Source organism: Denticeps clupeoides, unplaced genomic scaffold (genome assembly GCF_900700375.1).
Source record: "Denticeps clupeoides unplaced genomic scaffold, fDenClu1.1, whole genome shotgun sequence".
NCBI classification, from domain to species: domain Eukaryota; kingdom Metazoa; phylum Chordata; class Actinopteri; order Clupeiformes; family Denticipitidae; genus Denticeps; species Denticeps clupeoides.
This window is the reverse complement of record NW_021629702.1, coordinates 126736-142178: the sequence shown is the minus strand read 5'-3', so window position 1 is coordinate 142178 and position 15443 is coordinate 126736. Positions and strand designations below refer to the sequence as shown.

The 15443-nt window shown below is 40.0% G+C and overlaps 1 protein-coding gene across 2 annotated transcripts; it reads left to right on the top strand.

The window, feature by feature from the left end:
• Positions 1–4176: 4176 nt before the first annotated feature.
• Positions 4177–14740, top strand: LOC114772165 (CMP-N-acetylneuraminate-beta-galactosamide-alpha-2,3-sialyltransferase 1-like). 2 transcript variants are annotated; one of them, XM_028965201.1, is made up of 7 exons: positions 4177–4512; positions 5418–5611; positions 7142–7321; positions 9201–9254; positions 10281–10326; positions 10687–10806; positions 13434–14740. In XM_028965201.1, exons 1-7 carry the CDS (start codon positions 4192–4194, stop codon positions 13596–13598), a joined length of 1080 nt encoding a protein of 359 aa, XP_028821034.1. In that variant the 5' UTR covers positions 4177–4191; the 3' UTR covers positions 13599–14740. The 2 variants fall into 2 exon arrangements, with proteins under 2 accessions (XP_028821034.1, XP_028821035.1); XM_028965202.1 differs by lacking the exon at positions 9201–9254.
• The last annotated feature ends 703 nt before the right edge of the window (positions 14741–15443 follow it).

The following is a 15443-nucleotide window of genomic DNA, read 5'->3' as shown; positions in this document are numbered from 1 at the left end:
CAGTATTCAGAGCAACTTACCATCCGACCTCTACAACTATGCAGCAGCACGACTTATCTTTAACCTTCCGAAATTCCCCCACACCACCCCTCTGCTACGCTCCCTCCACTGGCTCCCAGTAGCTGCACGCATCAGGTTCAAAATACTGATGCTGGCCTACAAAGCCAAACATGGAGTAGCACCATCCTACCTCACAGCCCTTATTATACCTCGCACTGCACCTCGTATACTCCGAGCCTCCAGTACTGCTCGCCTGGTCCCTCCATTTCTGAAGGTAAAATGAAGACACTCATCTAGACTCTTCTCCGTCTTGGCCCCTCGGTGGTGGAATGAACTTCCCCTCGAGGTCAGAACAGCTCAGTCACTGAGCATTTTCAAACGGAAGCTCAAGACCTTCCTCTTTAGAGAAATATTTAGATGAACTTGTAACCTTCTTATTGTCTAACATCTGTACAGAATCTACAACAGAGTGAATAAAAGGATTGTATTCATAGTTGAGGGTTCTAATGAACTAGAACTGATCACTTCATCGATGGTAACATGGAAGCACGTTGTAAGTTGCTCTGGATAAGGGTGACTTACATTCAATGCCTTAAATGTAAATGTAATGTAAATGACTTAGTTACAGGGACAGCCCCCCTGGAGCAACTCAGGGTTAATTGTCTTGGGGCAGTGGTGGCCTAGTGGTTAAGAAAGCAGCCCATAATCAGAGGGTTGCTGGTTCGAATCCCGCCAAGGTCTGCCACTGAGGTGCCACTGAGCAAAGCACACTGTCCCCACTCACTGCTACCTGGGTGCCCACTGCTCACCAAGGTGAGGGTTAAAAGCAGAGGACACATTTTGTTGTGTGCACTGTGTGTGGTGCTGCAGTGTTTAAAACTGCTTGTCTGGTTTATAGGCAGGTGTGCCACCCACCACAGTGGTGGCCTAGCGGTTAAGGAAGCAGCCCCATAATCAGAAGGTTGCTGGTTCAAATCCTGATCCGCCAAGGTGCCACTGAGGTGCCACTGAGCAAAGCACAGTGCTCCCTGGGCGCTTGTCATGGTTGCCCACTGCTCACTCAGGGTGATGGGTTAAATGCAGAGGACAAATTTCACTGTGTGCACCGTGTGCTGTGCTGCTGTGTATCACATGTGACAATCACTTCACTTTATTACTTTATTTACTGGGTCGGTGGGGTTGTGGATGCACAAGCGCCCCCTTGTGGCCCAGTGGTGGCATGGCTCCCGTGACAAAAACACACCAGCACCAGCTGCAACACTCCCATTACAAAGGGTTAACATTAGTTCCTGCTGATCATTGTAATTCCAATGGCCAATGTCAGCACTACCAACAATATATCAATTAATTGTTTCATTTGCAAAATGCAAATAATCTCTGTCAGGGCAGACAGCTGGTTGACACGTAGCAGGATGGTGAATTTGTCTCACACATCCTATAGGGGACCTAGAATTACCAGTTTGCTTAAGCTGCTTGTTTTTGGACTATGGGAGGAAACAAGGCTATCTGGTTGAAACCGGGTCAAAATAATGATGGATTCTAGCATGGTTTCTTCCACAACAATGTAACAGCTGAGTAGTATGACGTAACAATCGGTATGATGGGGAGAGTAGGTCTCACACATTGACCTTGGAAGGGTGATAACAGCCCCACAATGTCTGTTGTTTAGGCCAGAATGGGGCTCACTAGAGCTGCCGCATTGTAAATTTCCAATTTACAGAGAGAGTGTTTGTCCAAGTGAGATCCATCTTGGTCAATCTTCAATCCTTCAGAAAACTTTAAAAGACTTCTTGTCGCCTCATCACCTGACTCTCGAATCAAACAAGAATATTAAAGTAATAAGCAAAGACATGTGTGACACCAGATTTTGCCAGTCAATTTGTTCAAATAAATGTCACATTTCAATACATTTTATCAATATTTTTGTTTACTTTTAACAATCTAATCTTTTAGAAGCAGGCAACACAGAACATTGTGTCAAATCAAAAATTAAGTTTAGGATAAAAATTATTAGGCTAATTAGAATAAATAGTAGACAGATTTGACAGGACCCATTGCTCTTTTGTGGTTTGTGGGCACTCACTCAGTCTCCTTTTCATTTATACAAATGCAGTATTGGTTTCAGTCAAATGCATTACAGATTATAGGTCCCATAAAACGAAGGTGTGATGCCGGGGGGTGAGAGCAGAGTACCCAAAGTAAAATTTTACTCCAGTAAAAGTCCTCTATTTAAATTCCACTTTGGTAAAAGTACAAAAGTGTTGGCCTTGAAATGTACTTAACTAGTCACAGTATCACTTTTCCTTATTGAAAAACAAGGTATGTTGAGGCATGAATAAGAGGTAAGAGTAGCATCCCATTCCTTGCGCTGTGAACCATGGGCTGCTTGGGAGAAACACAAACTCAACCTATAGAAAATTATTTCAACATGTGAACTGTGTGAGTCAGGTTTCTGTGGGGTTGGAATGAAGGCATTGTGGAATTCAGGGACTGCTGGGAACCTAGTACACATGCTACATGTGTATCCTCATATGGGGGCTTAGTTAATAATTTGAAATCAGTAAAGTAACACATAATTACAATAATTGCACGCACATAGAATCTGTATACCAAACAGATATCAACATTCTGGGAAACAATTCATGCATTTACATACTATTCAAATACCAGTGCCTGTGCATAATTGCAACAGTCTTTGTGCATTTTGATAATCCACATTATCTCCATCAGTTGAAATTTTGTAATGCATAGATATCACAGACTGTATCACAGTATTTTGGTACAGAAAGCAGTTTTACAAAAATGTACACACTGGGCATCTTTGCAGGATGCAAAAAAAACTCCATACACATGTCAGCAGAGAATACATTTTTACTTCTTATTTTCTGTACAAATTTAAATTCATTGAATGTATTTTTCAACCATATTATGTTGCATAGGCTAGGCAAAAAAGGGAGGTGGTGCATTTTGTTCAGATAAGATATTTATTTTTAAAGCACCACCATTAAAAAAATGGTGGTGCTTTAAAATTTGTGGTGCTTTTGTCAACTTAAATGAATGTTCTTCATTGAAATTCATTGAAATATATATTTTTTTTGTTCCTTGAGTTTATTTGCCTATAAGTTTGTAGAAATTGTTTTATTCCATATATTATGTATTATTAACATTTATTATGGTCATTTGGTCATTGGTGATTTGGTAAATACATGAACATATTTATAATATATTGGTAATAAGTGTGTTAAATAGTGTTGTTGTCCAAAAATTGGTGTTGTGCAATTACATTATGCGTCCATATTCTACCTGTCTACAGATTTTTGGATGCTCTACCATTTACAGCATTTATAAGACATTTGCATTTACAGCATTTATGAGACACCCTTATCCAGAGTGACTAACAATCAGTAGTTACAGGGACAGTCCCCCCTGGAGCAACTCAGGGTTAAGTGTCTTGCTCAGGGACACAATGGCAGCAAGTGGGATTTGTTACCCACTTGGCTACTACCACCCTACCAGTAATACTCAGTGCAACCTTCTGATTACGGGTCCGATCCCTTACCTGCTATGTCACAACTGCCCCCCCTTCTAGATCATCGGCCAGAGGGCAGCAGGTCAAAAAGTCAGTTTGCTGGGTGCGAGGGATCTGCTTTATTCCTGGCATAAGTTCCCGGGCGGTTGAGGTGTTGCAGGATAGAATGCACCCCATATTAACTGTATCATCTACTGTTTTAGATAAAAACAAAGATTTCCTTAAGTATTGGGATAAATTCAAATCATTATAATAATATAACAATAAGCATTATGAAGTGAGAGATGATGTGTAACTAATCATTGACATTGTGGTAAGAAGAACATCAAAATCAATAACAAATGTCTATCTGCAAATTAAATGTACTTAAAATTAGAGTAATTTGCAAGTGTTCAATTAATAGCCAATCAAACGTTAATTTCACGGATCACGACGGCAGAATTTAGTGAAGAAAAAGTTCAACGAGTCAGCAATCCGAGAGAAGGACCTGACCAATCAATGACGAGTGGGCGTGGCTGGCCGTGGGCGTGTTACCCCAGAACTCTGAGAGACAGTGCAGTATCTGACCAATCAGGACTGAGTGGGCGTGGCTGGCCGTCTGCAACCTGCGGTGATGAAGCGACTCCTTTTTAACGCCGTGGACGACAACGCGAATTCTTACGATGTCCTTTACCATAACGAACACTCTTGGGAATTACAGAAGCCGCGGGGAGCCGGAGCTCCCTTGCCCGACCGGCGCCATCACCCACACCGGCGCCATGCCCCGGTGTAAAAAAGCCAACTTCCTGGCGCTGACGTGCGTCGCCGCCTTCTTAGTGTACGCGTCGCAGAGGTACCTGTCCCCGCGGCCGTGCGGCTGCGGCCGCTGCGTCGCCAGCGCGGAGGACGAAACGTGGTTCCGGCGGCGCTTCGATCCCAGCGTGTCCCCGCTGCTGTCCCGCAGGAGCAGCGCGCTCAGCTGGGACACCTACCGCTGGTGGAAGGTGGGATGCACATTTCGGCACGGCTCTAGATCGTAATGGATGTAGCCTGTAATCAAACTGCAGGAATAAATGTTGTGGGTCAAACTGACACCTTAATTTACTTTGACCTCGTGTGAAATAGGAGCACAATCATTAACATATTTACATGCAAATTTGCAAATTCTCAGTGTACCGGCACAAGTCGTTTCACTGCCTTGTTGAGCTGGATCTGCATCGCTCCAGATGTTCAGTGAGGGAGCATCTGAAACAAGTTGACAAGTTGCTGGAAGGTTAAATGCGTTTCCATTATTTATCGTCTTCATTCATTACTTTTTGCCAGCTGGCACAGCAAATTGCACTGATTTGGGGGAAAAAAAAGACAATTTAATGCTTCAGTGTTCTGTATGATCCCAGCAATGTCTGATGTGAATATTGCAGCAATTGCGGTTGAATTTATGTATTTTTAATCACATCATCCAAAAAAAGGGTTTGTATCATAAATGAGATTTGCATAGTAATGATATTGTTCTTGACAGTTTGCCATCCACATTACAGTGACTATTCATTCAATAGTTACAAGTTACACTCACTGTCTGGCTGTCATATAATAATGTCAGTCACCTGTTCCCGAACATTGCAGATATTAGATATCCAAACATTTTTATTTTGATGGATCCAGTCCAACAGAACAAATATGTGAAACAACTCCAACAATTAATTCCATTATGAACCGTATATATGACATCAGAAGGTTTCAGACATGAATGGCAGGTGAGATCAAGAACAGTAAACTACATTAACAGTTGTTCATTTAGCAGAATACCCATTTGGTTGGACCGGGCAAAGGAACTTTTTGTTTTACTGTACATTAAATAGATCCATAATGATAATGATGATACAGTATTCTCCCTTTTTTTCTTAAACAGGCGTTACAATATGCTTCGGGTAAAGCAAAATATGAAGATATAGTAGAGAAACTTTTCCAACTGATTCCTGATAAGGAACACTACACAGAGGTCTGGCCTTCCCGCTGCAGGACCTGTTCAGTGGTGGGCAACTCAGGGAACCTTAAGGGCTCCGGTTACGGACCTTTGATTGATGCCAGTGATTTTGTGATGAGGTAAACACAGTTTTATCGTCGTCGTTTGTCTCCATTGTCATGTCAAATAGTGGGAATTGTGTGGCCCTGTCCTAAGGGCACTTCAGTCCATTGGTATGAACATCTAGCTCCAATAATAACATTCCGTGTCGACAAGAGTGGTGATATGGGGAAGTAAATGACTAGAACATGGGAAATAAAGAGGTGGTTCAACTCGACCAGGAGAGATTTCTATACACTTCAGATTTTTCAATGGGTGGTCTTAAGAACATCTTGGGTACCTTGTAGAAATGGTAATTTCATTATCAGTGTATAAAATTGGTACCTAAACCTGTCTAATACATAATGTAATACATAGTGAAGTGATTGTCATACACTGCAGTACAGCACACGGTGACAGAAAGAAATGTGTCCTCTGCTTTTAACCATCCCCCATGCTGAGCAGTGGGCAGCCATGACATGCGCCCGGGGAGCAGTGTGTCGGGACGGTGCATAGCTCAGTGGCATCTGATGCATCCAATCTAATTTGTTTGCATGGTGTCATGGTCAGCTGCTTTCCGAATTATGCTGATTCTGAAGGTTCTCAGGAAGGCAATAAAAACACAGATCTTTATTCTCAGCATTTTAAATACTTGATTTCTATCAATCAATGTCCTTTATCAGTTAAACGATCAAGATTTTCTGGTTTAAATGTTCCTTATCACATTTCTTATCAGACCCTCTTGGTTCTTGGCTTAAGCTCAGAGTTTTGAAAAAGACATGCCACTTATTAGAGGAGGGGAAATGCAGAATCAGCAACATCAACACTATGGAATGTTTTCCATTCCACATCGTATTGAGGAATGGCGGCTTGAATCAATCTTCTTATTGTCTTCTTACCGTATGTTGCTGAGCTTGTTTCTGATGCAAGAAGAGTATTTATGGCCCAACATCATCAAGCATTAGCAATCAATCACCCAGCTCTCGAAATTAGTATCCTTTTAATGTTAAATCAAGGTAAGGAAGCGGCCCCGTAATCAGAAGATTGCCGGTTCGAATCCCGATCCGCCAAGGTGTCACTGAGGTGCCGCTGAGCAAAGCACCGTCCCCACACACTGCTACCCGGGCGCCTGTCATGGCCACCCACTGCTCACCAAGAAGGGTGATGGTTAAAAGCAGAGGACACATTTCATTGTGTACACCGTGTGTTGTGTTTCACATTGACAATCACTTTGTTTTAAAGGATCCGGTCTGGAAAGGGATACTCCGGGTCCAGGGTTTGGACCAGATCGTCCTTATCGTTTTCACCTCTGTGTGGCTGTATAAAGCTGCCCAGTTTGTGTCGGCTCACCATTGGGTCGTTGTTGGTTGATGTTTCCCATGTGTTGTGTTCGTGTAATAATTCCCCTGTCTTGTTATGTCGTGTGTATGCGTCCTCTTTCCTTCGCCAATGACCAGAACAAAAATAACATTTCAACTATGCATAGATTTTTGCCAGGAATTGATGAATGGATTTTGGATTTTGCTGAAACTTCCTTCTTTGTTTGTTCTTCCTGGAACTGTGAACAAAAGGATAAATCGAGGCAGAACTGAGGGTTTTGAGGACGACGTTGGCACCAGGACCACACACCGCATAGTATACCCGGAGACCGCCATGGATGTAGACAATTCCACTCAACTCATTGTGTTTGCTTTCAAAATTCTGGATCTGGAATGGCTCCTCAGTGTCTTCACAACACACACCGTCAGCATGTAAGCATCTTAATTGAAAAGTTGAAAAGGTTGCATAAAAAGTTACAATGTGTCACTTATCTATTGTTGAACTACAAATGATATAGGGTGGTAGTAGCCTAGTGGGTAACACACTCGCCTATGAACCATAAGAGCCAGGTTCAAATCCCACTTACTACCATTGTGTCCCTGAGCAAGACACTTAACCCTGAGTTACTCCATCGGGACTGTCCCTGTACACTTTAAAAACTGCTGGGTTAAAAACAACTCAATTTGGGTTATTTTGGTAACCCAGCGTTGGGTCTAAAAGGGACCAACCCAACGCTGGGTTATTTTGACCCGTTACATTTTTTTAACTAATAATTTTTACCCAACTATTAGTTAAAAATGACTACGCTTCTGGGTTGAATGCAAACCAAAATGGGTCGGGAATTTAATCTAGAAACTTAAAATTGATTAAAATTACTAAAATAAAAACAATTCTACAGCAATACATACTTCAGTAATTTATGACAAAACATGTTAAAAATGACATTTTTTCCCATCTCCACCTCAGCATTAAGAAACACTGTGACTAAAGTCAGACTGCATCAGACTGAAGTCAGAGAAATTAACTTTAGAAAAACACAATTTGACATATGAAAACTTTTCATTACATTTACATCATGTACATCATTACATCAATAGATACTAAGATATAAGAGTCATCTGTACACACAACAAAGCAGGCATTAAGAACATCAGACTTAAGAACAGTTATGCAGTAAGGATCAGAGTTGGTAAAAATAAACTTTTCTAAAATGTGCCCTCTGTAAAAAAAAAAAAAAAGAAAAATTTTTTTTTATATACATATATATACACACATACACATACATACACAATACTAGACACATCTAGCACAAGAAGAATCAGACAAAATGAACAACTGTAAGCCTATTTGCTCTAATCAGTGCAAAGTAATTGTGCAACAATCCAGACACAGGCATGAAGAGCTGTGCTATAAGCATAATTGTGTCTCACCCTGCTAGCTCATACTTCAGCTTCTGAACCTTTGGAGGTAGCTCACTTTGACCCAAAATTTAGCATTACCTGCTGAATTAAGCGTTTTACAAGCACGGGTACTGCAGGTGAAGTGCATAGGTAAAGCCAAACAAGAGGCACATTGCTTGAGGTAGGTTGGTGAGTGCTTCCATTGCAAGGTTGCCTTCTAGGATGCCCTTGGGTTGAGTTGTGGCAATGCTGGGCTTGCAGCTCTGTTGTCCTCGTAGCAGAGGATTCCCACCGGGATGTCCATGGAGTCTCCCTCTACAAGAGGGTAAGAAACAAGACAAAAAGAGAATATTCAGGTTAACAGCAATTTGTCTACAATCAGCTGTATAGAATTATTTAATATAATTTTGTAATTCAATGTTATTTTATTTTAGGCACTGTAAACAAGCTATTTTGTGTGCGTTTATATATATAGGCGTCTTTCATGTTGTGACAGTAGGTGGTATATTACACAATTTGATATTGAAATGGTACAAATGGAGAAAGGGTTTACTCACTGAACTGCTCTTGAAGAACATAGATGCGTCATCTCCAAGAATTATTGGAAGTTCTCTCAGGACAAGGCATCTAATGGCTCCTGGCTCTGTGCTCTGCAAAGCGGTAGAAAACACACTTGAATATAGAACAAAGCAAATATATCTTTTATCAGTTTATTTGTCCATATAGAGAAATACCACAAGGGAAGGTGGGAGAACAAGTTTATGTATTGAACTAACCATCAATACCATTACAAGAAGAAAAGAGAAATATCAACCCACCTTTGTGTGTTGTAGCAGGTCAGCTAATTGCTTTCCTATCCTTCCTGTCTTCCTCTTGAAATTTCCATCAAACTTGGACACAACCCATCAAGAACACCAAAGAATTCTTCTTTAAGATTTCTACCAACAAGCCTGTTAAACTCCAGGTAAACCTGAAAAATATGCTTGATATTCAGGCAGATTTATTTATAACACAAATAAACCTCTCTGAACATAATGTATGTAAAACAAATAAGAAAAAGAACATTAAAAGGACACATTCACAAACCTGGCTTTCAGTGAAAAGCATTGGACCATCTGGTTGATGTCAGGCTCATCCTTTACAACCTCTTCTCGTCTAAGAGCAAATGTGATTCCTGACGCAAGCAAGGAAAGGGCTCAGTTCTTGCACAAGTTCCATGTTTTAGCCTCGCAGATGGCAGAGCAGTACTTGCATTTCCAAAGCATTTTAAAGTGGCTTTAAACAAAACTAGTAGTGCAAAATTTTTTTTGCAAATGTTGAAAGTGGGTATTTACTTTTTCAAACCTAAATTGCAATAATTAGAATTCTACCAAACTGTATGTAGAGAAGCTACTCTAAAAAACACAAAGCTGCAAGTATCAAATGCTCACTGTTCACTTAAGACGACATTTATTTAGACAAATTCAAATGCACGTTTCAAACTACAAATATTCCAGCAGTTTCTTATTAGTAGTATTTGAACAGAGGAAACAACTCACCATCTACAAAACGGTTTTCTCGTTACAGCAAGCAAAATTCCTCCAAACTTGAGAAAAACAGACAGATGTAGACAGAAAGGTATACTTCTAAAATACAACATTAAACTTTTAGAGTGTAACTACTGATTGTAAGTCGCTCTGGACTCACTGGAATTCATTACAGCATTTACAACAATAAAAAACAATCTTTAATGATTAATACATAAATCATTTAAGACACAGTGTCATTAAAATATTTCCGAACATAACTACTAAATATAAATACAAATACACAGTGAATAAACATATCACAGCTGCTGCTTTTTAAACATTCAGTCCATCCTCTGTTTCCACATTGTTCTTTACAGAGGCTCGGGTTTGATGAATCTATTCTTTCAAGTGACTCTAACCCTGTGTGCATAAAGCCTTATTTATTTTCTTAAGTGAAATTACTGTAATTTATCTATCCTCAGGACTTATCAACCTGTGAAGACAACACTAAAGGTGAACAGAGACAAGGTGAATATTTAGCAGATTCAGATGATTTGATAATTATTCTATGCTCCATGTGTGAATTTGAATGGAGAAACTAACAAAATGGATGTGAATAAATGTTAGCAAATGACCCAACTTTTCATTGGCTGTATTAGACTAAATGAAATGGGCCTACTGCACTGTTAATATTCAACTAAAGTAATTCATATCTATGCTATGTGACAGGACTGTATATTTCTCATAGTCTACATACTTTTGAGACAATAAGTTGTTCTTTCATTACATATATTTTAAAGAAGACAGTTTTTTAGGGGTTAATTTCAAGTGTTAACAGCCGGTGTCATATATTGAAGGGAGTTGCTCTACTTTTTTTATATTCTTCAGGTGATGGTCCTAAACCCTAATTTCCTAAAGTATGTTCACGAAAACTGGCTGGATAAGAAGGGTAGTTATCCTTCCACGGGCTTCCTGACACTAATGATGTCTCTTCATATCTGTGACAGGGTGAGTTCTGCACAGCACCTCCTTCTTTCTTACTTTGGTACTTGAAGTGTATTTTGTTCAGATGAATGAGTGTGTTAGATGAGTAGAGGGTTCAACAAAAATCTACACAATGGGGCTGTCAATAATAGTGTTAATCATTAGTTCATTTATATAAGTTCAGCGAGGTACAATAAATGAACACAGTTATTGCGGCTGTGCTTTAGTTGTGGGGTCTGACCTATCACACAGATGCTAAATTCATACTAGTCAGAGATCATCTGAATCATTATTAAGGGCCAACTGAACTACTGAGTAGTAAAATACTGTAAACATTTTGTTCTCCTCTGAATTTGAAGGACATGACCCTCTATTACAAAAGTGCTTTCTAATCTTATTTCAATAAAATGTAACACAATTGAAAGGTCCCATACATAAAAAAAGCTTTTTTCGTTCTTTGGACATTCATTTCTGCCTCCACACTGTATGTTTGTTAAGTCTGCGTGCAAACGCCAGTAGTCTACTTGTTAAATCTATGAGCAGTGTTGTGTTGTTGGCTGCAAAGACCCATAAATATCAGTACATGAGCTACATGCCACAGAGGATTGAAGAGCCGCATTGTTAGATTTAATTTTTTGGGCCAAGTCCCAGCCATAGTTGGCAAAAACCCGATGGTGTGTGCGAACCAATTCAAGTAGCATTAGCCGCCAATCTTTGTCTCAACAAGGAGGCACTTCCAATTGTCTGTGGCAAACCTGCAGGCAAAGGAGATGTAAGAACTTGACACGTGTTTGGTGTTGGCACTTTCATCATTAATTGAGGTGAAAGCGCCATTCTTGCCATGTAAAGTATGTCTGGTTTATACCATCACGATGATACGATTGAATGAAATAGCTCTGGACTCTCAGACACTGCTATAATACACCTCTTCTCCATCTCGGAGAAGTGCAAAATCTGTCTTCAGATGCACGTGCCATAGAAAACAGTGGATATCAGAGCACAGCACAGTCCGTGTAGCCTTCTGTCTGAAACCGCGCGAGCCTCCTCTTCGTCATGGTCTGATTCAGGCTCGACCATATAAGTAAAGTAAAGTGAAGTGATTGTCACATGTGATACACAGCAGCACAGCACACGGTGCACACAGTGAAATTTGTCCTCTGCATTTAACCCATCACCCTGAGTGAGCAGTGGGCAGCCATGACAAGCGCCCGGGGAGCAGTGTGTGGGGACGGTGCTTTGCTCAGTGGCACCTCGGGATTCGAACCGGCAACCTTCTGATTATGGGGCCGCTTCCTTAACCGCTAGGCCACCACTGCCCCATATATGGCTGCAGCCATGTTGATTTATTCATTCATGTGTGAAATTCTTGCCACCTTAATTCTAGAGTAACGTTGGCCAGCAGCAGTTTATTTTAATAAACAATCATGTGAAATAACCTGTTCTGAGAGGGACTGAAACACAGGGGTATAAGAAAGGCAGTTTAGTGGAGCCTATAGACCAATTTTAACTTATTGAAAAATTATAAAATATGGAGCCTTTAAATAAATGAAGTAATGTTGCCACTTTGAATAACACAACACAATTTCTCTAGGCATGGGATGCACTGCCTTTCCAATTAATCAAATGTAATGCTATGCTTCACAGGTGTCCTTACATGCTTGCAAATCTATGACATGCAAAAGCATGCAAAAGTGAACTTGCAGTGAACAGGCCAGACCTGTTTGGTTCTCAGACAATATTATTAATTAGGTGGTGTTTTTCGTGGTATACAAAGAATACATATTTTAGCCAGGATGAGCTACAGGGTGTTCAAAGCCCGTTGCAACAATAGAGGCATCTAATATCTTTTTCAGATATATTTTAATCTGTCTACCACCTTAAGGCCAAGTTAGAAGTCTCACAATGTACTTCTTAAAATGCCAGCCTGGCATGCTGATTGGCTGAGCAGACTTACAGTCAGTAGCGACAGGGACAGTCCCCCTGAAGACACTCAGGGTTAAGTGTCTTGCTCAGGGACACAATGGTAGTAAGTGGAATTTGAACCTGGGTCTTCTGGTTCATAGGCCCCTAGTTAACAATGAATCAAATATCAAATAATATTTTTCATTTCCCAAAAAGATTTAAATAGTTTATAAGCATTCTAGTGACAATAATTTATGATATGACACTAACTGTATCATTTTACATTATTACGGCATTTTTTAGATCCCCTTATCCAGAACACCTTACAGTCAGTCATAATAATAGTCTGGAAGAACATAAACCAGCCACAACCAGGTGCTCCCTGCATGATTTCAGAGGAATGAAAATTATTATCAGTCGAGTTGTCCAAGAACCAAGAACCACGCAGGGATACTATTGTTCCAAAGAAAACAATAAGTAATGCATTCAACTGCCACAGCCTGTATGCACGCTCACCATGCAAGAAAAAGTATGCTGGAGTGCATTTAAAGTTTGATGAACAATTAGGCAGTGGTGGCCTAATTGTTCGGTTAAGGAAGTGGCCCCGTAATCAGAAGGTTGCCGGTTCGAATCCCGATCCACCAAGGTGCCACTGAGCAAAGCATCATGTATACTTGTTTAAAACTTAGTTAACCTGCTGTAAATAATGCTTTTTATTAATTTTGTATTTCTAACTTTTTTTTATCTAGGTAAAATTATTTGGATTTGGAGCCAATAAAAATGGAGACTGGGACCATTACTTTGAAAAAGTTAAACCTAATATTCGTACAGGTGTACATGCTGGCAGAGTGGAATATGAGATGATAAACAGCCTGTCTATGAAGAAAAAAATCGAAATGTTTCGAGGTTGGTGACATCAAACCACAGCTTGTGGGACAAGGGACAAGTGATCACATGATCACAACACTTCTGACATATCAATGACGTGGCCTTGGTGAAGTGGCCTTCACCTCCTTCTTTCTTCAGATCTCAGTCAAATCAAACCTCTCTATTCACCAAGATCACACCTCACAACTTGATGTAAAGGATCTCCTAACAAATTGCTGCCTGATACCTTCAGCGGTCCATTCCTCAAAAAGATCAGCGTTGTTTGGACTGCATGTGGGAGACCTACACCATGCAGATGATTTTAATGTTTTGGCTGATCAGTCTTTTATATGTTTATACAGAGACCATGAGGAATTATGGAATTTTGCTAAAAGTCAAATATATATTTTTATTGAAACAATACGTGGAACAAATTATGTAAATATATAACAGGTTCTATATTGTATATTCAAATGCAGGTTAATTTGAATATCGACGTATTTAAAATCATGGGAGCCCTGCTCTCAGGATTTAAATTGATTTCATGATGCTGTAGGAACATACTTTTTTACTAACCTTCTAATTTGACTATTTGTTGTGAATACAGCAGTAGTACTGGACATCAGTTTGCTTGAGACCCAAGACACATTTTGACTACTAAAATTGTCCTGTCCTACAGCAATTCAGTTTATATATGATTGATTTCATTAACTTTCATCAAGATTTTGGTGGCATCATCTGGACATTTTGTGATACACGTTCATGTGTGATGTGTTTTATTGACTTGAAAGCACTGAACAGTGCCTTGCACAAACTTCTCTCACATGAGACATCACAATGTACAAGATTTTTCGATTAAGACTTCCACCTTGTGGAAGTGTGACCTTGAAATTCTCATGTGTTTAAATAGTAATATAGCAATAATGTCTTAAAAAAAGGATGAAAAAGGGGCAGTTTCAGTCAAGCACTGAAAATGTTGGTCAGTACTGTTTCTGTGGAATTGACTGCCAGATGTCATAAATATTTATTGATGTGTTTTGTTTAATTTTGCAATCTCAATTCCGCTTTTACCATAAGTGCCTGTACTCAAGAAAAGTGTTTTAATCCTTGTGTGGTGTTTGGGTCTGTGGGACTCATTTAATCTGTTCAGCCCTGGGCCCCTTTTTTAGATGGACATACCCAAAATTAAACAGACAATATCTCTGCAACTGCATGGTCTATTAGTATTTTTTAAATACTAATTTTTTCTAAAATCATGATTCTGAAATTACTTCAGAGTGTAGGAATCACCATACTGGGTCGAAGAAAACAAAGATTGAACACTGAAAAAAATGAAAAAGAAATCACTTTTACAGTGATTTGGCCATCTGAGAGAGGCTGTACAAGCAGTTTTCCTCAAGTATCCCATAGTACTATATCCTAATAATTTAGCATCGTAAATTTAGCATAGTAATTTTAGCATCATGATTTTGGATAAAAAAAAACTATAGACTATGCAGTTGCAGAGATATTCTTTGTTTAATTTTGGGCATGTCCATTCAAAAAAGGGGCAGCGGTGGCCTAGCATGTGAGGAAGCGGCCTCGTAATCAGAAGGTTGCCGGTTCGAATCCCGGTCCGCCAAGGTGCCACTGAGCAAAGCACCGTCCCCACACACTGCTCCCCAGGCTCCTGTCATGGCACTGTAATGTTATGTCACCGTGTGCTGTGCTGCAGTGTATCACAGTCTCTTCACTTATAATAAACCTGCATCAACCGTATTGCTATAAACCTTATTACTATTGCAGAGGGGGTGCTTTTACGACAGGGGTGTGGTTTTTACATTGTGTATGGGGCTGCCGAATTGATCAGGGACTGCCAATCAATTTTCAATCTATTCATTGGTTATGTTTGT

Bases quoted from the DNA above. Each gene is read 5' to 3' on its own strand.
- LOC114772165 (XM_028965201.1), top strand. From the start codon at position 4,192: ATGTCCTTTACCATAACGAACACTCTTGGGAATTACAGAAGCCGCGGG. The intron at 7,322-9,200 runs GTAAGCATCTTA...CAACCCATCAAG, and splicing joins ACAACACACACCGTCAGCAT to AACACCAAAGAATTCTTCTT. The intron at 10,327-10,686 runs GTGAATATTTAG...TATATTCTTCAG, and splicing joins TAAAGGTGAACAGAGACAAG to GTGATGGTCCTAAACCCTAA.